The sequence below is a fragment of the Cyprinodon variegatus genome, unplaced genomic scaffold (genome assembly GCF_000732505.1).
Source record: "Cyprinodon variegatus isolate N-32 unplaced genomic scaffold, C_variegatus-1.0 Scaffold1027, whole genome shotgun sequence".
Lineage (NCBI taxonomy): Eukaryota > Metazoa > Chordata > Actinopteri > Cyprinodontiformes > Cyprinodontidae > Cyprinodon > Cyprinodon variegatus.
Window position 1 is genome coordinate 109,284 of NW_015151480.1, and position 26,877 is coordinate 136,160.

At 39.6% G+C, this 26,877-nt stretch overlaps 1 protein-coding gene across 4 annotated transcripts in view; it reads right to left on the minus strand.

The window, feature by feature from the left end:
* Positions 1-9,348: 9,348 nt before the first annotated feature.
* Positions 9,349-26,877, minus strand: part of uaca (uveal autoantigen with coiled-coil domains and ankyrin repeats) — a 52,526-nt gene continuing 34,997 nt past the window's right edge. For 2 of the 4 annotated variants that reach the window (XM_015399588.1, XM_015399589.1), the window contains exons 3-19: positions 24,118-24,206; positions 23,288-23,352; positions 20,413-20,470; positions 19,404-19,474; positions 19,058-19,164; positions 18,152-18,333; positions 17,945-17,982; positions 17,669-17,725; positions 17,415-17,522; positions 17,203-17,235; positions 16,082-16,174; positions 15,852-15,882; positions 15,711-15,760; positions 12,599-15,268; positions 12,333-12,485; positions 11,617-11,682; positions 9,349-10,205 (exon numbers count right to left, since the gene is read on the minus strand). In XM_015399588.1, the coding sequence (XP_015255074.1) occupies positions 10,134-10,205; positions 11,617-11,682; positions 12,333-12,485; positions 12,599-15,268; positions 15,711-15,760; positions 15,852-15,882; positions 16,082-16,174; positions 17,203-17,235; positions 17,415-17,522; positions 17,669-17,725; positions 17,945-17,982; positions 18,152-18,333; positions 19,058-19,164; positions 19,404-19,474; positions 20,413-20,470; positions 23,288-23,352; positions 24,118-24,206 (3,943 nt within the window). In that variant the 3' untranslated portion in view covers positions 9,349-10,133. The remainder of the gene's footprint in view (positions 10,206-11,616; positions 11,683-12,332; positions 12,486-12,598; positions 15,269-15,710; positions 15,761-15,851; positions 15,883-16,081; positions 16,175-17,202; positions 17,236-17,414; positions 17,523-17,668; positions 17,726-17,944; positions 17,983-18,151; positions 18,334-19,057; positions 19,165-19,403; positions 19,475-20,412; positions 20,471-23,287; positions 23,353-24,117; positions 24,207-26,877) is intronic. The other 2 variants (XM_015399590.1, XM_015399591.1) reach the window with 2 other exon arrangements.

A 26,877-nucleotide genomic window follows, 5' to 3' on the forward strand; every position in this document is an offset into this window, starting at 1 on the left:
ACAAATATGGCACAGACCTCCTGAGCCACCTGAAATGTGAGGTTAACCAGGAAGGAAGGATGATAAACGACAGGAATGGAGAGGAAGAGGAAAGGTCGGTATAGGGCTGCGAAAAAGTACTTTACCCCTCAAACATTTCTCCTGTTCTCCACATTTTCTAGAAAGCTGGTTTTAATCGAGCAAAAAGCCAGATAGTCATATTACAAACCTGATTAAAGCCAACCGTAACCCTGAGAGGTCACTTAAAGAAACTGTCGGATAACATGAATCTCAAAAAGCAACAACTAATCCACCGAGCTTAGGAAAAATTCATGAACAGATGTGAAACTGAGTTATAGACTGCTTTCAGTCTGGAAAGTGTTTCAAAGCCATTTCTAAGACTATAGCAAACCATAGTGAGAATCATTATCCACTACTGGAAAAAACATGGAAGTGAAGGGTACTTTCCAGGAGTGGCTGGCTGGCTGTGTGTTGATGAAGTAACAAATTGCACAAATCATTTTTTTTTTTTTATAAATCAGCAAAATGGAAACACTGCACTTTCAAGAAATAAATAAAAAAAAGTTTCAAAATTTCTTATTTTGCAAAACTGCACTAGAAAGACTTTATTTGCATAACATGAAACACATGATCTGCAACTGGAACTTACTGCCTTATTAAAAGATGAAGAAGACTGGAAGTATTTTCAGAATGATGGATGTTTGGTTTCATGAGGAGGAAGAGTATTTTTACATTTAGTTTCTGACTTTGAGCACTAGAGTCATGGTCAAAATATGGATATATCTCATGTATTTACATCCGCAGCTGCCAAGTTGTTTTCAGGAGTTATCACGTGAACAGATGTAAATTTGCATTTTCAGCAGAAAATAGACATTGTTTGGTGCACATTTGTAATGGAAATGCAGCTACAGTAATGAGACATGCCACTAAAGAACAAAGAAAAACCTTTTTTGATTAACGAAAAAGAAGTGAAACTCTGCAAGTTTGTGAGTCGCACTACATCTGTTTTAAATCTAACATATGGAAGATCCTCACACCGAGACACGGTGACACAGAGTAATGTTACCAAGAACCTTGTTTTCTCTTTATAGAAAAAAAAAATCTGCAGGACTTCATTGGCACTGATGCTTCATGTCCCGACTCCCTCTCAACCAGTGGCTGTTACAGAAAACGTTATAGGGTGGACAGTCAGGGACCGATGTGCACTGAAGGGTGACCGAAAACTAACAGACAAAAGACATTTTCTAGAGTCAGTTTATGCTGATCACAACGAACCAACATGAACGCACACAACATCCATATGTTCCAAATAAATCACTGTAGACAGACCAGATTTTCATGAGACTGTAGCTAATAAAGCTTAGCACATATTTATACATTGGTGCGGTTCAAATTAATTCATGGCGCCACACAATTCATTAAATTTGTAAAGCAGTTCTTAATTTTTAATTAATTTACAAGACTCCTAGTTACTCAATTCAATTCAGTTTATTTATATAGCGCCAATTCACAACACATGTCATCTCAAGGCACTTTACAGTTCACCAGATCATCCAGTCAAATTGATTCAAAGTTTTCTCTCTAAGGAAAACCACTTGATTGCATAGACTCATTGACTCGAAAGCAATCTCTAACACTAAGCATGCTTGTAGCGACAGTGGAGAGGAAAAACTCCCCTTTAACAGGAAGGAACCTCCAGCAGAACCAGGCTCAGTGTTCGACTAGATATGACTGCAGAGACAAACCTCTAATTCACAAATTCTGTATCGATCCTCTTGGTTTGAAAGATATGGCTGTGAATTTTTTCTGTTTTTGTTGTCAGGTTTTGGTTTAAAATGGCAAAGGAGGACTTTCTGCATGGTGGTACCAATGCTGCCACCTTCTGGTTCAGAGGAGAACTGCTTGTTCCAGGGGTGATGAATTACAGTACATCCACATGGGAACAAAGTACCTTGTAAGGGTAGCCATGTCCCCCCCTCTAGATGCCCCCTGCCCCATTTCCTGTTAGCATACTGTCAATATAAAGGCCACAGGAGCTCAAAGCTCCCCAACTAAAAAATAAAAATAAAGAAATAAAAGAAATGTGAAGTGGAAAAAAGCAACGAAAATTAACTGAGTTGTGGTTTGGCCTTGACCTTTCAACACTTTGCTCATGGTGGAAAACTGCCTCTTTATGGTTGAACTTAAACAACTGGGTCGAAAAAAAGTCTTATAATAAAGATGTAAAAACGTAAACCTTGAACACCAAGGGTGGAACAGTCATTAATCAGGGTTTAGGTTGCTTCTGATGCATTTTAAAAAGGTTACATAAACAGGAAAAACCAAAAAGGTAAGTCATGGCCAGAAAGGAGAAGGTCCTACAATCTACAACACATCTGCGAAACACTGCAGGCTTTGCATTTTAAAGAGGAACTCTGTGAGTGTTGCACATCAAAGTGCGGTTACTCGTCTTGGGGAGGAAATGATCATTTGTGGGGAGTTAGACGAGGGCTTTTGTGGTTGAAGGAAAAGCTGCAGAAATTCTAAACTGCTTCAAGTGATGAAGACTCCAAGCTGTAAAATAAAAACCATCTGGTGATGAAGAAAAGGTTATCAGAGTCCAAGGCCTGCTTCTCATCTTCGAATGAGGCCCCCAGCTCAAAAATGTACTTTACCTTGTTCTGGTATTGTTGCTCATTATGGTGAACATTTGGATCAGGGAGAGTTTTAGAAGTATTCAGCTTCAAAGGTGTGAAAATGCTTATTTAACTGTGACAGCAGCTTATCTGGCCTTGCAAGAGTCCCACTGGGAACAGGAGCACTTTTATCTCAGGTGATCAGAGTGTAAGCGCCCTATTTAACATGTAGCGTAGTGACAACCAAAAGTTATCTCAATCCAGACATGCAGAAAGGCCCTAAGTGTCTTTATGACTAGTGAACCACAGCTGCTCCTCCGGAGACGGAGCGTAGGGAGAGAAATGAGCAGCCGCTGAGGTGGAAGACTGCTGCGTGAGATAACAAATGTTCATGACAGCTCTGAGGACCGCAAGGACATACGTGGGCGTTTGTTTGATGTGTATATAACCACCCGCCTGGCTCCCCAGCCAGCTCAGCACTCAGCAGGCAGGCAGCGGACGGCCAGGACTCAATCCAACATTAATACTGTCTGATCCTTTTTGGGGGCGACAAATTTCATAAAGAGGAGATTTTTTTTTTTTTTGTGGTGAGGAAAAAAGGGGTTACATTGGTTAACCAAACAGCCGCAAGTGGCTGCATGGGACTGATTAGAACGCTGGAAATAAGATTAAAGAGATTTCTACCAACAGATTGAAATGTATTTGCCATGATTGCTGAGAACAGCTTATTCAGTGCAGACCACAAAAACAGAGGAAGGAGGAGGAGGTGCTTAGCTGAAAGAAACTCAGGATTGCATCAATTACAGGATATGTGCATGTCTGAAGACAGGATGAAACAACAGATGGATTAGGTCTCAGTCTGACTACCTGCAATATCAATAAAATATGAACTTTGGAAATGAAACATCTTTATCTGGTAGAATTGATACCAACTTGACCTCTGCAGCTACTGAATACAGTTTTAATGAAAAATAAATCTATTGAAGTCAGAAAGAGACAGACAAATCAATAAAGGCGCAGGCTTTGAGATAAAAGTGGGAGCCTTGCGCCAGAGAGATCCTCACGCTCATTCCTGGGTTGATTGGACTTAAAGTGAAACCACATGAACCGAACCGCCGCTGCCACGAGGAGCTAAAGGCAAGCTGACGTCAGCACGCACTAACCCTACAACAGCTGTAGGTCATCCACAGCTACAGATACATCAACACTATAGTCAAAGATTTATTTCACTGCTGCTAAATATTGTTTTAAGAAAAAAAAAAACAATACAGTAAGACATGAGAAAAAAAAACACAAAAGCATTCCATAGTCCCTAATTTAAGCATGTTTTAAGACATTTTTTGGTAAATCCATCTTTAAAAATACATTAACTCCCATATGGTAGAGCAGCATTGCATTGAAAGACATATGTGTCTGCCTCATGTCTTATGCTACGAACAACCTTAGCTCTCCTGATTTGTGGGATTTTCTCACTAGATCCACTCGATTGCCCTAGTTGGACGGACAGCATCAGTAGAACCTTTACTCTTCCCAGAGATTTCAAATGGATTCCAATACAGGACCCCACCCAAGGATGCTCCTAAGGCTAAACTGCACATGCAATTTATTGTTGGGTTTTTATTGTTCGTTTTTTACAACTGAGTGTGTTGCGGTGATTCACAAAAATTGCTGCACAAATAAGGTATGCAAACCTATATGGTTCCTCCCATTAAAATGAGTAAAATGCCTGTTCTACAGGTAGTTTGAGAGTGGTCATAAAAGAAAGATGAGGTTCTAAGCCATGTAGATGGAGATAAAGTAAGAAAATATATTCAAATAAAATTTACACTTTACATGGATAACCTATCTCTAAAATCAATTAAGGAAACTAAACTTAAATATAAATGAATTAAAGCAGGTGCAAAGGTATAAAACACAGCCATGATCTGTGCATGGTTACGTTTTATTTAATCGAGAGGAAAAAAATCTCAGGTGCGATAACAGCATTTTGACACCCCCATGTTTCTTGAAAGGATATTTTAATATCTTCTTTATAAACATGCAACAATAGCCAAATTCAGTAATTTGTTGTTATTTGCAAACTATAGCTGCATTAAATTTGTAAAATTGCTTTGCACGTGGTAAAAGTTTACATATGTATATCTTCCGTCCATCAATTTGCACAGTTTTTTCATATGATCTACATATTGATGAAGAGATGGAAAAAAAAAAACACATGCCATCTGCTGATTGCAAAAACAAATCTCTTAAAAGATCTGCTCTACAAACATGCACTTGTTTGAAGAAGCCAACCTTCTGAGGATTAGGCTTCTAGTCTCCTGCAACTCATTTCTCTGCAGCAGTCGTGCCTCTGAGTGATCACTAGAGATATTCAAAATGTCATCTAGCTATTCCAGTCTGCCCTTATCCTCTTCAGAAACCTCTACCATGCTCTATTGTTTTGAAATTACCTCCTGAAACCAATGATGAGCTGAAACTAAATATATTTTAATTTAGAATTGGATTTTAAAAAATTTAGAGGAAAACAATAGGGTAAAGATTTAATCTAACCATGATCAGTGGCCTTATGTCACCAGCTCCATGTTACTACAACAAAATGACATTACTGATCCTGACATCTAGTTTTAGAAAAAGAAATAACAGTATAAGTGGGTCTAACTCAGGCATGGCCAAAGTCAGACCTCCAAGGCTGCTGTCCTGCAGGTTTTACAGGCTTCCCTGCTCCCTGATATCATAGATAGCTTATTGACAGGATTTTGCTGAACTGCAATCATCAGAATCAGCTGTGCTAAAGCAGGGGAACCTCAAAACCATGCAGGACAGCGGCCCTCAAGGACTGACTTTGGGCATGCCTGGTCTAACTTACTGCTTTTTTGTAAAAAAAAAAAATGTAAAAAAAGACTAGGTACCAAATTTCATTTTAGTTAAAGTTACTCTTTTGAGAACATTTTTTATTTAACAGATTGGGCTTCTGAAGCCTATTTCAGTCTCATTGAAGTGATGTCTCCTTATCAGTCCAACATCACAACCCCTGGCGGAAATTATGGGATCACCGGCCTCGGAGGATGTTCATCAGTTTTTTCATTTTGTAGGCTTTAAGAAACACCAAAAAATAAAAAAAAATAAAAATCAAGAAAATAAAATGTGATAGACAGTAACTGTTTTTTTAGACCAAGCAGAGGGGGGAAAATTATTTAATCACTAAATTAAAACTAACACCTGCATCAAATGGGATCTGCTCGTTAGTCTGCATCTAAAAAGGAGAGATCACACCTTGCAGAGCAGCTGCACCAAGTGGACTGACATGAATCATGGCTCCAACACGAGAGATGTCAATTGGAACAAAGGAGGATTATCAAACTCACAAAAGCGGGTAAATCATCAGGCAATGTTGCAAAAGATGTTGGTTTTTCACAGTCAGCTGTGAACCAAAAACAAATGACATAGGAAGGTTGTTAAAGGCAAACATACTGGTAGACCAAGGAAGACGTCAAACGCCAAGATAGAAAACTTAAAGCACCATGTCTCAAAAACCAAAATGCACAACAAAACAAATGACGATTGACTGGGAGGAAACTGGAGTCAACGTCTGTGACCGATCTGTAGGAAACCGCCTAAAGGAGGTGGGATTAACATACAGAAAAGCTAAACGAAAGCCATAATTAACACCTAAACAGAAACAAACAAGGTTACAATGGGCTAAGGAAAAGCAATCATGGACCGTGGATGAAAGTTATATTTAGTGATGAATGCCCAATCTGCATTGGGCAAGGTGATGATGCTGGATCTTTGGTTTGGTGCCGTTCCAATGAGACTTTATAAAGAGGAATGCCTAAAGAGGACATGCACATTTCCACAATGATGATATGGGGCCCTCATTACATCTTCTATAAATGCAAACGTTTACATTGGATTTTGGACACTTTTCTTCTCTTATCAGTTAACAGAAAGTTTGGGGATGATGAAATCGTTTTTCAAAAAATAATATTGAAAAAATACACATAATGTTAATGTCATGGCCTGCAAATAATCTGGATCTTAATCCAATTGAAGATCTTTAGTGGAAGTTGAAGAAAATGGTCCACGACAAGGCTCCAACCGGCAAAGCTGATCTGGCAAAAGCAATCAGAGAAAGCTGGAGCCAGATTGATGAAGAGTAGAGTCCTGTTTGTCACTCATTAAGTTCACGCCTCAGAGATTGCAAGCTGTTATAAAAGCCAGAGTTGGTGCAACAAAATACCAGTGATGTGTTGGAGTCTTCTTGTTTTTCATGATTCCATTATTTTTTTTTCCATAGAATTCAGTGATTCGATATTATTTTCCCTCTGCTTGGTCAAAAAAAATAACAGTTACTATTAATTTTTTCCCCCCATGAGATATATTATTTTTATTTTTTTGTGTGTGTGTTTCTTAAAGCCAGAGAGCTGCCATTTGAAATGACTTTAGTTTTGTGTCATGTCTGTGATCTTCTTATTTTCTACTAAATTAAACTGAGTGAACGATGATTTCATAATTCTTTCCAGGGATTGTACTTTTTTTCCCCTCAGGCAGGCAGACACTTAATCGAGTCTTTGGTTTCCTTTTCTTCACAGAAAAGTAACATGATTATAAATCCAAAAAATAAATCAAAGAATCAGTGGTCAAAGATGTCATCAAACATCCCTGAGCAGCTGGCTTCACTTTGTCTAAAAAGCATTCAACTAAGAAGATTAAAAAAAAAAGCAAAAGTGAATTTTGTAAAGGATTGAAATGACCAGCATGTCTAATTTTCCATCTAAAACTATCAGACCTTTAAAAACTTATGATCACTTTAACATCATGAGGCACGGACAAGCATGTAGTTTTCTATGTTAGGCACTTTTATTGACTTTGTATGAATGTTCAACAAACAGAAATTGTTAATAAAGATAACGACCCAGTTTCATCACACTGGTTCAACAGTACAGTTCTGTAGACTTGTATACTGATTGGGTTTGTAGTGTTTTAGCAAATAACAGTATGTAAAAAACTTTAGTGTTAGACCTTTAAACCTACAGAACACAAAAGTGTCACCGTTAAACCTGAAGGACAAAAAGATTACGGATTAGATCAAAAGATTGGTTAAGATGCAGAAGTAAATTTCTCATTTGTAAGATCAAGGATGTTCAATTATTATTTTCAATTATTATTAATTAGATTAAGCTGAAAAATGAAGACAGGAGTGCTTCACATAACTGAGTGTTAAGAGGAGAGTTTCTCTGCATAAACAAACACACCTCTTCAAATCTAAACAAATGTCCTCCTTGGGTTAAGTTTGTGCCGCTTTACTTCCAGACCTGCTGAATATCAGATTTGTCAGACTGTTAAGTACTTAAAGTAGTACAAAGCTATGAAAAATATAATCAGTGTAAAGGCATTAGAGACTCGCTCAGAAATCACAACAGCACGACACAACAGCATCAGGAGTCACACAAAGCTGGCCCAGGGGTACCTGCTGCTTTAGGACAGCTAATGAGTTCACTGCTGCAGGAGATAAATATTCAAGTCAAGATTTAAATCACAGATTTAATTATGTATCAGGTTTTATATTTTCATCTGACCAAATTGAATTAATCTTCCTTTTTTTTAGGTTTGAGCATGCAACTTAGAAACTGTAACAACAGAATACCCCTGAGTGGCAATGCTTACAACTTCTATCAACTTGGCCTGCCAAGTCTTACCACTAGAGGGCACTCTGGTTTCAACAAAAAGTGGACATTTCACTGCAAACTTGAGGAAACAACAGATCTGCAGACTCAAACCCAGCATACAGCCAACACAAAGCCTCATGTTGTCCTTTTGATGGACATGAATTCACCCACTCTGTAGTAGTTTTACATCAACAACAACTCTGAGTTTGGACCTCCAGGATTCGGTAGCTGTAGAGTCTCATTCATAGAAAGTAGATAACATGCACAACTGAGGAGATTCTTTAAAAGGACAGATTCACATTTCTAAATGCATCTTAGCTACAGACAGTGAGGCCTGATTTTGCTGAAAGTAGTCATTTTTTCTGGATCAAAATGCAGCTGTTATTCCTCAGTATTCCATTTTAAGAGGCGGACTGTTAAAAAATAAATACTTGCTCTAATAGCTAAAAAGAGGTCAATGTTCCCCTTTGACAAGGTTCCTATAAGTTTCCATTTTCAGAACCCCCCAATGTTACAGACTCAAATTTCTTTTGTTTTCAGGCATTTTTTTTTATCTTCTAGAAATTTTTTTGTACAACAGATATTATTATTAAACCTTGCCACGATTTTAAGCTAAGGTTAGCTTTCAGTAGCAGCAGTGCAACTGCTTCAAACCAATAACAGAGATTGCGTTTAAACGTTTGATGTAACACCTTACATCAAATGTAAGTTTAGAAGGTGTTAAAAACCAAATTAAAGCTAAGTTGTTAAATCTCATGATCCAAGTAAAATAAAACCTGATATTTGTTACGTAAATATATCAAACAATGGCACTATTTTCACATCTGTAAGGATCACCTGAATACAAAGGAGTCTGCATATTCATACATTTCCTAAAATTGTTCTTATTTATCTCTATCATATAAATGCCAAAGCAGATTCTGCACTTATCTAAAGACTTAAGGGTTTCTAAGGAACCTTGGAGTTACACTGAGGGCAATAATGCAGATATTGTTGGTATAATCTACAAATAACAGGAATCAATTTTCCTTCAGATTTTAAATACCCACAGAATTTTCTTTTTTGCATAAAAAAACAAACATGTCAATCTAATTTTGAAATTTTAAATTTAAACTGAGGTCTATAATGATGCATTTGACTATTTTACATCCATAGTTTAGACTGTTTATTAAAGCATCTAGGTTAATTGATCCTCTTTACATTTTACACCTAATCTTCTCATTTGTATCTTCTGAGTGGAAGATAGAATCAGAAGGAAAAATCTGATGGTAAATCATTTAAATATGAAGCTGTCCTTTAAAATTCTAGCAACATTTCTATGAAAAGTTGAAAACGTTCTGCAATGTTGACTGTCAGGTGGGAATGTGAAAGTGGTCTTTGCGATCATGTCCAGTTTTCATTTCAGCTGAGCATTTAGGAGTGTGTCATGTACAACAATAAAAAAACAAACAAAAAAAACCAAACAAACCCACGTTTCAAATAACTTCCACATTACTGAACGAAAAGGGTCAAAGCTGCTGCTTTGCACAATCTGTCCGAAATGGTTTTACAACAATGAATCTTGAAGCTGGAACTGATTTGTTTTGGTAATGTCTTCTACATTAATGCATTGAGTTTGACAACAACAGTGAAGATTTGTAGCAGTCAAGTATTTGTTCCTAATCTGTGTCCACAGCTCCCACGTGAAAATATCCAAGAATGAAGGTGCAGAGACGCTACAGATGAACAGATTTTAGAAGTGGAAACCATTCCTTCTTTTTCCCTATACATTATGATATGCAAAGAAAGATGAGATGAGAAATATGAGAAGATAAACGCGAGCAGGTAGAGTTGTTTTTTTTTGGCAGCTTTAACAGACGAACTCCTGTCTCATACGGATGATCTGTAGTAAAGCAGCCTGGACGTCCTCATCCATGTGGCCCTGAAAGACACAATCAGGTTCACTTAAAAACACATAAAGATCAATAAAGTTGATTTAAATCACTTAGTCAGTTACCAAGCCTGTATCCAAAACAGCAAAAACAAAATGTGCGCTAAAATAATGTTTACTCCGTCCTTTTTTGTCCGAGAAGGAATTTTGCACCGGAGCACAATCAGCATTTTCACGTATTTTAATAAACGTATTTTCTCATCAGTCAGTTGGCAGGTTCCACATCTTTTGCTCCCACTTCAGTAAACATCTACAGCTGTATAACAAGCACTACTTATTTCTTAAACTCCCTGGCATCCAGTGTTTTTTTTTTTTTGCGTTTTCTTACACTTTATGACTTTTCCTGTTTTTTAAAACCTCCATAGAGGAAATGTTAACTTGCTAGGCTGCATTATCTCCTTGTTCACTTATAATAAATACCTCTGGTCACCTGATCTTGTAATCCAAATACTAAAAAGCCCTTAAGTTAACAGAAAATGGACCCTAATCAGGGAGTAATGTTGCTTTTTTAACAAACAGGAAACCTGCTAAAAATTTCCCCAGTTTCTCCTGCTTTTTCTAGCCTTGAAATTCGCCTGCCCAGCTAAAGCAATTTGCACTGCCACAGAAAAAGGCTCCACCCTCACAGCTCTAAAGAGCTTTATTGGAGTCAGGGGGAGTGTTGGCCTAGTGAATAGAGCATGGTGTGCTTGTGCTCTTAGAACGTTGCAAGTACCCGGTTTGATCCCCACAGCCTGCACTCTGGGTCTCTGAGCAAGACCCTTAACCCCACACTGCTCCCAGGGCGCCGCACAATGGCAGCCCACAGCTCCCCAAGAGGATGTGTTAAATGCAGAGGTAAATTTCTCCAATATTAGATCAATTAAGTTCAATTATATGATTATTATCCATTCTCCACTTTATTCTTTGTCATTATCATTTTCCCGGTCTTCCATCTTGAATAAGAAAGCTCATCTTAACCGCTTCCTTCACTGTGGCTACCAGCTACATCTAGTCACAGATTGCATTTCACAAATAAAATGTAACAAAATGTCCACCTCCCCGAAATTCTCTTCACATACTTTGCAGGTGCAGAAGCTACCAAATTTTGCCAAATTTGCAACATTCGCTTCGCTGCTCTCCATAGCCGCCATCTACATAGAGATAACATGGAAATCCTTCGCTGCCAGCTGTGAATTTCAAGTTTGTTGTGAACGAACCTCAAAACAGAAATGAAATATAAAAAGCCAACAGGTTGCCTTGATTTGATCGGAAAGCCTTTTGTAGGTAACCAGAAAGGGCTACAGGCGTAGAAACTCCTAGTCATAGCATGTGACATGGAATGTGACATAAAATACCAAGTGTTTTGGAAAAGGAGGAACTCACGACAACTTTTGGAGCCAGAGGTTCGAGGACAACTTACCTGTGCTGCACTTAGAAGATGAGTCCTATAAATGGAAACCACCTCTCTGTGCTGCCTCTCAGCATCCTTATGGGGGGGACAAAACATGAAAGACATGAAGTTGCTTTGATGTCTGAGGCAGCAGCTCATATACTCAGGACTAAACTGCAGCATCAAAATCTCTGCAACAGTTGGAGCTACGCCAGAGTATCAGGACACATACCTACAACCTACAATGGAAATATACAGAATACTTGGAAATATTAACACTGGATAATCCAGATAGCAATGCCTGTCCACCAGCATACTTTTAATTTGAAAATAATCCAGTTAGAAACAAAGAATAAAATAATAAATGAAATGGAAGACAAAAAATTAAGAAATTGGACATTGTGATATAAATTAAAGTGAAAAGCTCTTTATTCCTCTAAATTGTTTTTTTTATTATTAGACTTAAACAACTTTTATTGTTATTTTGTGTACACAGAGCGTATACAAACGAAATTTTCTTTAAAATGTGAAGTTTGGAAACCCAAACTTTGAACTATATTTAACTTCTACTGTTTATTTCCAAGTTTTCTGCATTAAAAGCCAGCTGAAATATTGTCATCTGAACTGAAGGGAGTAAACAGCAAAGATCGATAATGTGAATAAATGAATAACTATTACTTTAGAGTAATTCTACTGAAGTATTGGTTTACTGCCCAGTCATAGAGGTAATGAGAAAATGAACTTACAGCAAGCTGCTGTTGAAGGCTCTTGATCTGTGCCTGCAGTGCATCAACTTGCTGTGTCTGTCTCTTGTTTGGGGTGTTGCTTGTGTACGCCAGGTGAGAAAGACCATTGAGGGCCTGCTTCAGTCGCTCCACATCCGTCAGTAACTCTGTGATCTACCAAAACAATATATTTTATTCCTTGAACCGGTATTTAAGCCCCTGTATCTGTAGAAACTGGTATCATGAAACAGAAAAAGTGCAGACGTGTGCAGTGAGTATTTTGGTACCTTCTTGTCTTTGGTTTCAGTTTGCTGAGCTGATGACTGGATCCTTTTCTGAAGATCACAGATTGTGCTGAGCGACTCGTCATACCGCTCTTTCAGCTCCCTGATTTCCTTCTCGATGCCGCGGCCCTTCTCCTGGACGGCTTCCATGTCGGTTCTGGCCTTGCTCTCGCCCTCTCTGGCTTGTCTCACCTCCAGATGGGCCTCTTGACACTCCTTTGTTAAACTCAGCAGCTTGCTGCTCAGGCTGGCGGCCTCCTCCTGCAGCAGCTGCTTCTCCTTCTTCAGCTCGTTCATTTGGTCCTCCTTGTGGCGTATGTCTTCCAGCGCTTGCGTGGCTTGCAGAAGCTCGGACTGCAGGGCGCTCACGTCTTCGGCTCTCTGAGCCCCGTTCTCCTCCTCCTCTTGAAGGGACGTCTGAAGCTTAGCGACCTCGGCCTCCAGGGCTTCTTTGGTCTCTCTGTGCTGCTGCAGCAGTGACGTGTGTTCCCTGCGGATTTCTTGAAGTTCTTTCTGTAGGACAGCGACCCTCTTAGCCTCCTCCTGCTGGGCCTCTCTCGCTTTCTTGCAATCGGCCTGAGTTTGCCGCATGAGATCGTTGAGGGTCGTCAGCTCTGTGTCGTAGGTGGCTATTCGGGTCAGCTCAGATTTCAGACGCTCCTGCAGACTCTGGATCTGTGTGTTGCAGGAAGCGTTCTGGTCCTGCAGCTCGGCTTTCTGAAGCGTCACCTCCTGAAGCTGTTGCTCTAAGCTGGCCAGCTTCTGGGTAACGGCCTCATATTTAGACTTGAACTCTTCCTCCACTTGTTTATGCTTTTCAGTGCTAACCAAAGCAGAGTTCAGTCTCTGCTGAACAGATTCAGTTTCTACTTGAAGTTTTTCTTTCTCCTGCTGCATGCTTTCCCAGGCCGACCTCTCTTTGTGATACTTCTCCTCCATTTCCATCAGTTTCTGCTCCAGCTCCTTCACCTGAGAGCTGTATGTGGTTTCCTTTTCCGTGGCTGCAGTCAGTGGGATAAACTTGGACTGAATAACTTCCTGTATGGTATCTAGTTCTTTCTTCTGGGCTTCCAGCTCTTGAGTGAGCTTCAGTACTTCCTCCTGAGCCGCAGCATGCAGGATCGATGCCTGGTTTGCTCGCTCTTCTGCCGCGTCGGTGGCGGCCTTCAGCTCGTCTGTGACAGCTCTGTGCTCCTTCAGACTAATACACTCTTTCTTCATCTCCAACAAAACTCTTTCCAGCTGCTTTTTCAGATTCTCGTTTCCATCTTTCACATTCTTTAGCTCTTCGACACTTTCTTTCTCCTTTGCCTCCAACTTCAATTTCTCAGCTTTAACACTTTCTAAGGTTGAACCTAACTCCATCTTCACCTTCTCATGCTGCTGCCTGGGAACAAACTGCTCCTCCACGCTGCGTTGCAGAGCCTGCTTCTCTAGAGTCAACTCCTCTCGTTCCTTTTCTCCATTCTTGCATCTCTTCTGCAGTAGTTCAATGTCCTTTTTCAGCTGGGTATTCTGCTCCATCAGAGCGTCCAGCTCCCTCTGGTTCCTGTCGCTCATCGTCTCCTGTAACGAGGCTTTTTCGGCTTGAAGCTGCTGCAGCTGAGCCTCAGCTTTCCCGTAACGTTCGCTGGCTTCCACAAGTCTGTCCTTCAGCTCTTCCAGAGCCACCACCATGTTGTTCTGAACCTCCTCATGCTCCTTCAGGGGTATAAACTCATTCTCGATCCTGCTGTTGAGCTCGTCCAGCTGCTCTCGTAGCACATCTCTCTCCTCTTCGCTCTCCTCCACCTCTTCGATAAGAGTTTGACTTTTTGCAGTCACGTCCATCAGCTTCCTTTTCAGAGCGACGTTCTGTTCTTCCAGACCAGAAACTACCCGCTGATGCTCCTCTGGAGACACTCCCTGGGATGACGGGCTGTCCAGCCTCCGGTGGAGCTCTGCCACCTCCTCCAGCACGCGGTCGTAGTCTTCCCTCAGCTCAGCCAGCTGCCGCTCCTTCTCATCCACCGCATTGGTCAGCAGGTTCTTCATGTTGTCAAACTTCTCTGCTGGGACGGTGTTTGCCTGCTTGTTCTGAGCCTCCTTCAGGCGGGTTTCCATCTTTAAAAGAGCTTCAGCCAGTTGGTCTCGTTCTGCGCTCAGAGCTCCCAGCTCCTGGCTCAGCCGCTCGCTCTCTGCAGCCAGCTGGCTCTCGCTGCTCTTGTATTCCTCTAAGGCTTTCTCGCTCTGCTTCAAGCGGTTACGAACCCGCCCCACTTCGGCTGAAGCGCCTTCGTATTTGGCCTTCACGTCCAGGAGCTGCGCTCGCAGATCTTCGGCCGCCTGGGCCCCCAGGTGTTCTTTCACAGCAACAACATGAGCCTGCAGCTGTTTGACTTTACACTCAGAGTCCAGCATCCTCTTCTGGACGTCTCCCAAAGCGTCCTCCAGCTCCTGAACCTGCAGGTCAGCCTGTTTCTGGATGGTGTCTCTGTTCTGGGACAGTTCCTGGCACTCTCTGTTCTTCTGGCTCAGTGCAGACTGAAGCTGGGCCTTCTCCTCTTCTGTGGACTGCAGTTTTCTCCTAACCGTCTCCAGTTCACGTCGAAGGACTTCAGCTTCAGGGAGATCCCGGCCTCCTGAAGTTTGGCTCCTCTGGACTTGTCTGGAAACAGGCGGGTTCTGTGGCATCTAAAAAAAAAAAAAAAAAACATCCACAAAATGGTCAAATTTGTTTTTGTTGTTATTTTTCCCCATCTTGTATCCAACCAGGTTCATTCTATGAAAATAAGCTAACATATAATTCATTTCAGCAAAGAAAGCAGGAAATTAAGGGACGCATGAATACATGTTGAATTCAGTATTGTAAAGAGTTATTTCTTTGTGTTTACACAATACAACCTGATGCAGGTTTATGTTAATTTGTAACAAGCAGCTTCATTTATGCCCTTAGCCCGCCAAGCTTTCCAAGATAACAATAAGCAATTAATGAAGTAATTGTGGTGTTAATCAGACATATAAGAAACACCGAGACAAAAATGATTAGAAAAAACTGTATATCTATTATTAGTACATAATCCCGACTATATTAGAGGATGCTTAGTTTAAGCCCAGGAAGCAAATGAAAACTTACGTGATTAAGATCCAGACTGTAAGCTTGCTTGACTAAAACTTTTTCTTTTCCTGCAGGACGACACCAATACTATGTTAACTCTCAAGATGTTTAGATAAACTAATGTTCAATTATTTCACTCATTAGAAAGAAGAGTCTGACCTTTGATAACAGACTGGCCTGAGTACTCCCCCTGTTAATATAGAGAGTGAACATTATTTAAGATGTTATAGACCTTAAAGACAGAATACTGTTTAAAGAAATGTAGCATAATCTGTATTTTATCAGCAATATATTAAAAAAACAGATCTATTAGGGAAAGCAAACATGGATGATAAAGTCAAATCCTCCAAGCTTTTAAATCTGAAATGTTATTGCAACCAATCACTGACCAAAGCACTCCGCAGCTGAACTCTGACAGTCTCTGGACTGCGGCCTCCTTCCTCTTTGTCTTTGGCACCGAGAAACGCCTTCAGCTGCTCCTTCTGATCCATTAACAGAAAAGTGCAGCAGTGATTGTATTGAACTATGTGATATGAGCAACAATGGCAAATAATAGAGAGGCGCTGAAATCTCTATTTTAAACCTTTCTGAATGTAAAGTGGACCAAGAAAATCAAGACATCTACAGCAAACAGCTGAAGTGGCTCCATTTGTAACATAACCACTGGTTTATGCTCAGAAACCAGGTCATCTGTATGTGTGTCACAGTTAAAACAGATAAGCCCCGCCCCTTCCGCAGACACTGTGATGCACCTCTCCAAAATTGTAGGTGAGCGCAGACAGTGCTGCAGACAGGAGGCCTCCAATTGGTCAAATCTACATCCACTCCAGATTACGCATATTTCCTGTTTGGTACCTTAGCAGCTTGTTTTGTTTGTATGACCGCCATTGTGGAAAACGACTCGTGAAGACAGACCAGCTAGAACAGCGAGGTGTGTGAGAACGCTGGGACCCCTTTTCCACCTGGATCCCCACTCTTTTTTGCCCTCATGTCCCTCCGTTGTCGGACATACAGTACTTGTTTTCCACTTCCCAACCACCTCGGCCGTAACTAGACCCACAGCTAATTTGCGATTCTCCCGCTTGCATTGTGGCGTATAATAACAGCACAGACCACGCTTCAATATTGGGCATAAATCAAAAATAGCTGCGTTATACCTGCGACAAGCTCACTGCGACACACTGCTGCGGGAGTATAACCAGCCCTTAAGATTTAGTTACTTTTACATCTATATAAAGACAATAAAATCCTGTAATAAACACACTGCATCTGTAATAGATTATAAACGTTTGCCTCCGAGTCCCAGCAGGATCCATTTCCCTCGTGTTCTTTATGGACAAAATGGACCCTCTGGTGGTCCTTAAAGCAGAGATAAAATCTAGCAGCTAGTCCCCAGTCTACTGGAAAATAAGTACTTTCTATATTTCGGAGGACTGTAAGCTCATTTTTATTCAATGTGGTTTCTCAGCAAAAGTAAAAACATTTATAGACTTTCCTAAAATGCTCTTACCTCTTTTTGAGAGTCTTCCACAGCCATCTTTTCCTGCAGATAGATAATTGTTTTACGTTGCTGTAGATTCATGCATTAATATATCTTTACTATGTACAGTCATCTATAATAATTTACAAGAGCCTTATTGTCACTGAGCTCCTAATTTTTACTAAGGAAAAAAAGAAGCAAACAAAATAAAAAACCTAATACAATCCATAAATCCAGCATACCTGTGTGAGCTGTTGTTGCAGCAGGTTGACCTTATCTACCAGGACTATCTGCTCCTGGTGGTACTTCCTTAGGCCGTCCTGAAGGGCCTCATTCTGCCTTTCCAGATCCTAAAGGGGGAAACACAAAAGCAGATTTAACTCTTCATTATGGACATCGATAAAACGTTGATAGAAAACGGTTTTAGTCATGTAAGCTTTAGAGCATCGGGTCCAAACCAAAATGAAAACATGTGTTAATGTCCTCCTGCTCTTACATATATGATCTGATCCTTCCTGATGGACTCAGCTGCCTCCGATCTCTCCACTGAAAGCTGGAAAAAAACAAAAAAAAAACACAAACTTTAACTTATTCTTGCATTTGATCACTAGAGGGCAGTCATGATCAACTCACAAGTAATGTAGGATAATAGACACAGCTTATATTAATATTTTAGAAATAGAAGGACAAACTTAAGCTGGATTAAGAGAGAATGAATGCATTATTTTAACAAGAGGTAGACTGATGATGTGAGTGAATCCAGCTGGATTACCTGCCGCCTCCACTGTTCGATCTTTGCCGCCTCTTTTTCTGCAACAATACCAAAGAAGTTCTTACTTTCTCTTTTTTTTTTTTACAACAAAAGTTTAAAGTGAATGCAGCAGACAGAAATCAATGTAAAGATTTTTAAAAGACTGTAAGTCATGATGACACATCCTCCATCATTAATTACAGACAAAGCCCTGCCTCTTACTCTGACCTCTGGTGGCCTTATCAAGGTGGCTTTTGACCAGTGCGACGAGCTCTTGGTTGTTGCTGAGACGAGCGTAGTGAAAAGCATCATGACCCATGTTGTCGACTGCTTTCACATCGATTCCAGTCCTCAATAACACCTCCACGGCGTCTTTGCAGCCAAACTCGCAGCCCAGAATCAGAGCGGTCCTTAGGGAGCCAACAGACAGGTTCTGGGTCAGAGCATGTCCAAGCTAGCTTTACACAAAGATGACCAGGTCTTTCAAACGCTAAACAAAAAAATAAGTTTTCTTTAATCCCCTATCAGGTGTAATAAGTATTAAAGTCGAGTAATTTGATGAAATATCTGGATGTAACAAAATTAACATGCTCTACATCTAGCGGTATTAACGACCTGCACTCTGACACAAGCAACACTGCAAATAAATGTTATCTAAATAAGTCATTTTTTCTTAAAATAAGTGCATTTTTTCTTAAAATAAGTGCATTTTTTCTTGAATTAAGGATTTAAGTGAGACACTGTGCCAATGGAACAAGACAATTTACACTTAAAATAAGAAAAAACAATTGCATCGTCTTATTTATTGTCTTATAATATCTAGATACCTTATTTTAAAAGTAAAAATACTCATTCAATTGGCAATTCATCTTATTTACCTGCTCAAATTAAGGGTAAATACCCTTAATTTAAGACATTTTTACTCATTTTGAGATAATTTTTACAGTGTACTATGTTGCAAATGAAAAATATTGCAATGTTACAGAAACAACGCTTCAGTGGGAAATCCAACTTATCAACCTGCATTCTTTGGCCAAATCAGCTTTTTGTCCGGAGCTTGGATTAAAAGTGATCAAAGGCAACAGTGGACAGTCTTATCTAAGACAAACAGCCAGAGGGGGAGCAGGAACTTACTTGTTCAGTTTGTCTCTGACAGTGATATCAGCCCCTCGATCCAGCAGCAGCTGACATATTTGCGGATGACACATCTGTGTGGCCAGTATCAGAGGAGTCTTGCCATCCTAACAAAAACAAAAGAATATTTAACATATGTAAACAAAAAGCTATATCTTTCATTCAAGTCATTTACAAAGAAAAAAGTATATACTATTGCTAAGATTGCCTTAGATTTTATTGCCACTGTCAAGGCAAAAAAAAAAAAAAAAAATTTCAGAACAAAATATAAAAACATAACTTTTCTACTTTCAAAAACAAGCCTTAACTTATTATATATGAAATTAATGGTAGAAATAATTCTTACAAAATCAGCAGTGTTCACAGAAGCCCTTTTATCACAAAGAAGTTTCACGCTGGAGGTGCAGCCCGCCATGACTGTGGAGATAAAAAAGCAGCACACCTACAATTATGTTGCTCCATTTAACATGAAGAGGTACATTCTGATCCACTTAACTCAGGCTGCAGTCAGTGGGCCTAGAGCCCAGAGAGGCCTGTAGGAATCTAGAACAACTGATTTGATGTGGCATATATTAAAAGCAAAGAAGCATGTGAAAGTCCTTGTGATGTTATTCTACAACAGGAAGGGTCTGGGTCTTTGAGAGTGTACCTCTAAAAAGGACAGAGTGGAGTAAATTAAACTCGGAAGGATAGTAAAAGGAGCTTAGGTTCATTGCCATTAAAAACAGCCCGTCTCCTTACAGAGCTCTACTGATGAAATATCTCAACTGTGTGCAAGTCCAAACCGCTGCTACGCCATTTAATCTTAATTTCTTTACATTATTCAGAGGTAGACTTCCTGGACCGTTTTGCTTTTTAAGATCTTCAGGTTATCAGGGTGGGTTCAATAAATGTAAATTTTTTAAAGTGTGATCCAGCAATAATCAGTTCTGATTGAGACTACACCTAAAGAAGTGGTTATTCACATTTAATTCATAGATCTAAGAATGGGGTACAAGGGTTAGTTTCTATACCGTTTTTCTTGATAAACAAACAGCTCAGTGTATTTAGCCAAGTCACCTTTTTGTGAAATGGAAACTATTAGATTGTATTTATTTTTTAGAACATTACAGACCTAGAAAGAAAATATCTCTAGAAGAAAAAAGGCTGTACTTAAGAAAGTAGGATGTAGTCATTTTTTTGAACATGTAACATTGTGAAATCCAACAATCCAAATAATACAGGTGTACAGTAGAGTCAAGTCCCAGCAGGAGTAGTATGAAGTCAGGTGTAAATTATCTCTAACTGTGCTGAATGAAGCCATGTTAGCTACAGTTCTGTAAAGCCGAGCTCAGCCACCAACAGAGGAGCCTTACCAGCATCATGCAGAGCAGTTCGTCCTTGTAGGTCCACGTTTCCAACAGGACAGTTGTGCTACAAGAAAATAAAAACACCTTCTGAATATTTTGTATTCTTAACTTTCTTGTTAGCCCATCTTAATGGGTTAACCAAACAAAGTCAGATTGTGGATCCAGGAAGTTAAAAGTTTAATTTATCCATTAATCACTGGTTTTGGGACAAAATTAGAAACATACATGAAAAAAGGTTTGCTCAATATAAGGAACACCTCCATTTTATACCTCTATATAGAATAAAGGATTGCTGCAAAGTCTGTGACTCAAGCAGCCAAGTTTCACTTGATAGAAAGTTTTTCCAAAGAAGATGAACTTGGATGTATTTTTTTTTATTTTGTGTTTCATTTTTAAACTTTGATCAAATTTGAATGTGTGTAACCGACTTTGAGGCTGGTCTTTTATCGGATTAAAAAGCTTTGATATTTCTGTCATTAAAGAAGATTGTTGGAGGTGTAGGGGCCTTGGCACAGTATTAGTTGTAAATGGAGCTGTAAAAAAATCAGGTGAATTAAAAGAGGCTTAATTGAATTCAACAGCCATATCCAGGCAAACGATTTCTCATAGCAGCTGCTTATAAAAGATTATTTTTATTCAAATAAAACAGACATGTATGCAAAATACAAATACACACTCAGTGATTGTTTAGCCTTAGTCTATGCCTTTTCCTTTGTCGGGTTAATTTTAACTAAGGCTATGCATGCCCAGTTAAATTGACCAGGGTAGACCAGAGTTGTTTTAAGAAAGAAAAGAACTGAAGAATCACAAACAAAAACTGGGCAAGAGTGCATAATTTAGTATGTAGAGTGAACCACAAAGCCAAGGTAACGGACTCTTGGTATAACAGGTTAAAACTGTGATCCTGTCTTAGTATGACTGAAGCTTAAAGCTGACTCCTACTTCTAAATAATTGGACATATCAATTGCCGTCTTTTCTGTAATCGTATATACACATGAGAAATTAATTTAGTATTAAACTGCACAAAATACATGTAACTGCACTTAGTTTGTGCAGGTAAATGAGATAATCTACCAAAACAAAGATTTTTGCTATTAAAAATAAGATAACTAGATATAAAAATGTTTTCTTGATTTAAAAATAAGTCTTATTCCATTGGAAAATTCTCTAACCTAGCTGCTCATATCAGCTGTGCTGTTGCCATCAACACCTTTGTTTATAGATGTTGGAGCTTGGCCTGTTTTTCAATGTTGTCCTGTTTCTCTGATTGTGACTGGGTGGATGTGCTCTCTTCATCCTCTGACATGGGAGCTGGCTCGGAGATCGCCTGCCTGACTATGTTTCCTGGACGGGGCCGCCTTTGGAGCTGGTTGACAAGTTCCTTTGTATCTCTGCTTCTTTCCGTATATCTGCTTCTGTTTCCTTGAACCCCAGTCTGCCTCAGCAGATGGCCGCTCACACTGAGCCTGGTTCTACTGGAGGTTTCTTCCTGTTAAATGGGAGTTTTTCCTCTCCACTGTCGCTACAAGCATGCTTAGTGTGAGGGATTGCCTTCGAGTCAAGGAGTCGATGCAATCAACTGGTATTGCATAGATAGAAAACTGAAGCAATCTGCCTATGATCTGGTGAACTGTAAAGTGCCTTGCGATGACATGTGTTGTGAATTGGCGGTATATAAATAAACTAAATTTAATTCAAATGAAAGGAAAATACACTTATTTCAAGAAAAATTGTCTCAGTTATAGTTAATTTTTTGCAAAGTATGTTTTCAGTAAAGGGGACAGGTCCAGTTTTGCATGTACATGCATGTGCATCATATGCATATGACGCAATTTAAACATGCCTGTAAACTACGGCATGTACAACCTTTTTCCAACTATATAATCCAGTTTACTGGATCACATAATTGGATCTGAAGTTGATTGTGAAATATAGATAATACAATGATTAAAGGGAGGGTTTAATAAAATGTTCACACTGGGGATAAAGAAGACAGCGGTTGGCCGGTCATGACGTCTGATCAGTAGCAGCAGGCAGTTTCCATCATAGACGATGGTGATGTGCTGAAATGCTTGTGATGTGTCTGAACTCTCACTCAGCTGGTCGTACACCAGTGGCTGCACTACTGCACCGATGAGGGGCCGTGATGAAAGCCTTGAGAACTCTATGCTAACAGGGGCCTAATGTTGCTGGGTAAGCTTGCCGGCACCTTCTGCTCACCCTTCCTCCCGATAATAACCCATCTCTCTCTAGCAACAAGTGGCAAAAATTATCTACAAGCTCAAATGATCACGCAGTGAGGGAGGGCTGCCAATGGGGCCTGATGGTGATGAGTCAAGGGGAGGGGGGATATCCTATACCTGGAGGGTTGGCGCTGACTGAGCTAGATAAGGGAGGCAGTGGGAGCTGGCATCATGCTGCCAGGGGGGAGGTGTGATGACGGCACTAAGAATGGATGAGGGAGAGTGGGAGGGTGAGCTTGTCAACACGGCTGACGATCCCCTGCCAGCAGCCACAACCTCCATTAGATCATTGCCATGTAAGAGATGGAGGCTGGGGAAAGGTCTTCAACTATATGAGAACACAATGTCGGAGTGAAATCCCTCGCATTGTAAACACATAAACCCCCAGAGGGGCATGGTGACTCAACAGGGCCCATTGTTGACTGATATGGAGCGGGATCAGTGGCCAGAGTAGTTTGGCAATAATTATTCAAGGAACAACTGCTCTGACTGACCGCCGACTGGAGCAAAAATACAGCAGCATGTAGACAAACAGCATGTGTGCAGGGATAGGAAAGAGTACAGATGAATAATGAACAGTATTTCTTTTGTTCTCTCATAGGTAAATAAAAGTAAAGTATAATAAAATGCACTTTACCTGCAGGAGTTTCTGCACACACTGAGAATTCCCGTACTTTGAGGCCAGATGAAGAGCGTTTTTACCTAATGGAGGCAGTTGGAACAAGTCTAATTAGAATCCATATTGAATGGAAGTTCCTTTCAAATTCATAGAGCCCAATGTTAGAAGGCTCCTCAACAACAAGACTAGGTGAACTAGGTTGTTATGTTACTCAAATCTCAAACTATCATTACTACTCAATGATTAATAAAGCATTTGGATGCTACTTCATCTTTTTACAAACAAAGAGAGATTGCTGATTGGAAATTTTGCAGAGATGATTTTCAGAGGGACAAAATATAGCAATAAATAAATGTGAACAAGTAATGAAATAAGTGTGAATTCCCCATGAAATGAACACATCCAATATGAAATAAGGAAATGCAACATTTATGCATTTAAGACATGGTTTAAACACAATAATACATTTAATTGTTAAATGCCCTAATGTATAATTAAATTTTGAATAAAATTATTAAAATGCATTGAAAAGTTCTTTGTATCAGGGGGTCTCCAGTCTGATGTTGTTATTTTTTTGACCACAGGCTATAAAGTGTGGAAGCCCTAGCTTCAAACAATTCCTTTGTTTTGCAATGATAACATTCAAAGTTTTTTTAAATGGTGCATTCAACATAAACATTACTGTAGTCCAGAGCAGAGAGCCAGCCTGCAGGACTCTTTATTAGTGTTTGGGCTTAAGTATAAACACTAATAGTAACCTAAACAACATTTTTACTGCAACTATACATTAGCTGAACATTTTATGTCCCGCTTGAGGGGTTACATAGTGTTTGCTAAACAAAACTTACCAGAGGCATCTTTTGCAGTGATGTCAACATTGTGTCCCAGCATGAGATTGAGACATTCAAGCTGTCCCCGAGTGGCTGCCAAATGAAACCTGGGGGTGTGCATAAATTGCAGAAGATATGACAGGAAAAACAAATATGAGATGGATATGCCAGTGAGGAGACAGAAGAGATTTAGGACAGGCAAGTGAAAAAGGAAAGAAGGAGGAGGGTGAAATTTAAGGACTAACTGAAAATGGAGACCTGGCTCCATACTGACAGCAAGATCAGCATTCTTGAGGTACACAACAAGAACCCTCCATGATAACCAATCAGAAGATAATATGATGCGTTAAGTTTAGGAGAGCTCTTTTAAATGGAAAAACAAAACCATGGCATTTATGGAGTATTCAGGTCAAGAATGTATGGTGGAAGTGGGCTAAAAAAATTCATAATGCTTCATTTTCTGTGTAACAACAGACTAAAGCTTTGAAATGATACATGTTTTACATATTTAGGAGCAGCTCTGCCTTGAAAATAACCTTGTAAGTTTGTTGGTTTCACAACACATCTCAGATAATCAACCCTAACCTGAAAGATCCCAGTTGAAATTCATTGATGTAATCCACAGTCAGTCTGCTGCTACTAGCAATGAAGGGCTGCAAAGCCACTGTATGTAAACTAATCTCGGCCTGTTACCCCTCACGCCACATGAAGCCCTTTATACACCAGGCCAGAAGTATCTGCCAAGGAGACAGCTAGGCTGTCACCTCAACACTGGCGTGGATATTAAAAGCCGTGTTGATGGCGAGGAGATGCTGCTCCTCTCTGGAGCAGTGGAGGGTCACGACCCCACAGGGGCAGAAAGCAGACAGGAAGCAGACCAGAGCAAAGCATGTTTGGTGAACACATGTGACAAGTTCAATAGCTAAAGCATATTTCATATGACACCCAAATCACTATGAGCAATTTGTAACATTTCAGGGGAAATCAAAAATCAAGGAGGTGCATTTTTTGTAGTAATGTTCAATTACGATGAGTCAGCAAGATGTGACTGCACATACAAAATATTAGGATGTTAAAGAATTATCTCCAAAATATTTTAACTCCCACATATGTCCTTTCTTTGAAGAATTGCCTGATGTTAAATCAGGAAGTACTGAGATAAAGAAATTCATATGGAGGATTTTTCAAAGCGAATACTTTCAGCTGAATCTCCATACAGTGCCTTGAGATGACATGTTGTGAATTGGCACTATTTAAATAAACTGAATTGAACGGAATCTCACTTCCTCTGCTGGCCCTTCAGACCTTTGCAGCTGGTCACTCCAAAATCAGTTTTCTCAGGTTACGCTGTAACAAAGCAAATAGCTCCCAAGAAGATTCATAACATGCTTAGAAATGTGCCTTTCAGAGAGTAGAGATGTCATTTCATCTTCACCCTCTAAAGGATCTGCCTGCTATTTTTAAAGGAAAGAGAAGAGGGACCTATAGACTATATGGTTGAAGTGGTTGAACCATTTCTGATGGATATGTACTGTATCTAAAGTCTTTGGTTAATTAGCAGCTGTGATCATTTAGAAATGCCTTAGCAGTTTTCTTATGCTTAACAGCTGTATTGACATCTAGACTGTTTTTGTCCAGAAAACTTTTTAAAATACCTTTAAAAGATGCAGTTTGTGATGGCTGCTTAGCTTGAGTGGTTTTTCTTTGCACACTTCTGTGCTAGAAGTCATATAATCTGGGACTTTAACGGTTAAAGGTATAGTGGAGGATGTTCTTTTTCTGGGTGGATCATCAAAATAAGTGGTCCTCCTAACTGTCAATCATTCTGGTGATATGTTTACGTAAGTCCATCCTTTGTGCTCGTCCCCATTTTCACTTATCGGTGATGAGTCTGACATAGCGGAAAAATTGCAAATCTTCTTTTAGAAAGTTTGTATGAGCGATGCAAGCAGCAACTTTTAAACCGAGCATGCACGAGTAAAAGGGGCTTGTGCACGCTCTTGCACATGTTTAATAAATCCTTTATCCTTTATTGTCCCACAAAGGGGAAATTCACTCTCTGCATTTAACCCATGCCATCGGGTACAGGGTTGTGCATATGAATTTTTCTTTTTAAAAAGCATTAAAAAAATGTGAAAATCCTTCACTATTTCTTTTAATAGCAGCCTTTTTTCTAATAGCTTCAGCTAGTAGCTTTCTAATTTCAAAGTGTTTTGAAGCATTTTTTTCTATAGCCGTACTGCAAAACCATTTAGCTCACAGAAGCCAAAAGCTAAGGGTGAACATTTATCGTATTGTTTATTGTTGTTATCAGTTCTTGGTCATGACAAGAATTTTGAAAATCGTCTACATGTTATATTAGACTCAATGATGAATAAAAACTCTACAAACTGGGCAAGTTGTCAAATTTTTTATTTGTAGTTTTCCTTTTTGCCGTTTTATTTATTTTTCGTTGGGATTTGGAAAAATATGATTCGGTTACTATGAGCTGTTAAGTGATATAAATCATCCTTCTTTATGTAACTGGTGTCCTGAAGAAGCCAAATTTCAATGTGTATGTTCTTCAGAGTATGACTTGAGATTGTAGGGCTATGATTGCTGTGGTAAGCAGTGGAGGCATACAGTTACATAAGAAAGACTGCGAAGATGTAAAGTTTTTTTTTTTTTATTGTTATCATGATAATTTCGCTAATATCTGGACAAGATTTGAATTGCATATCACTCAGCCCTAAAAGGCATATAAACGGGACAGATGTTTAAGATTTGATTGATCAGATT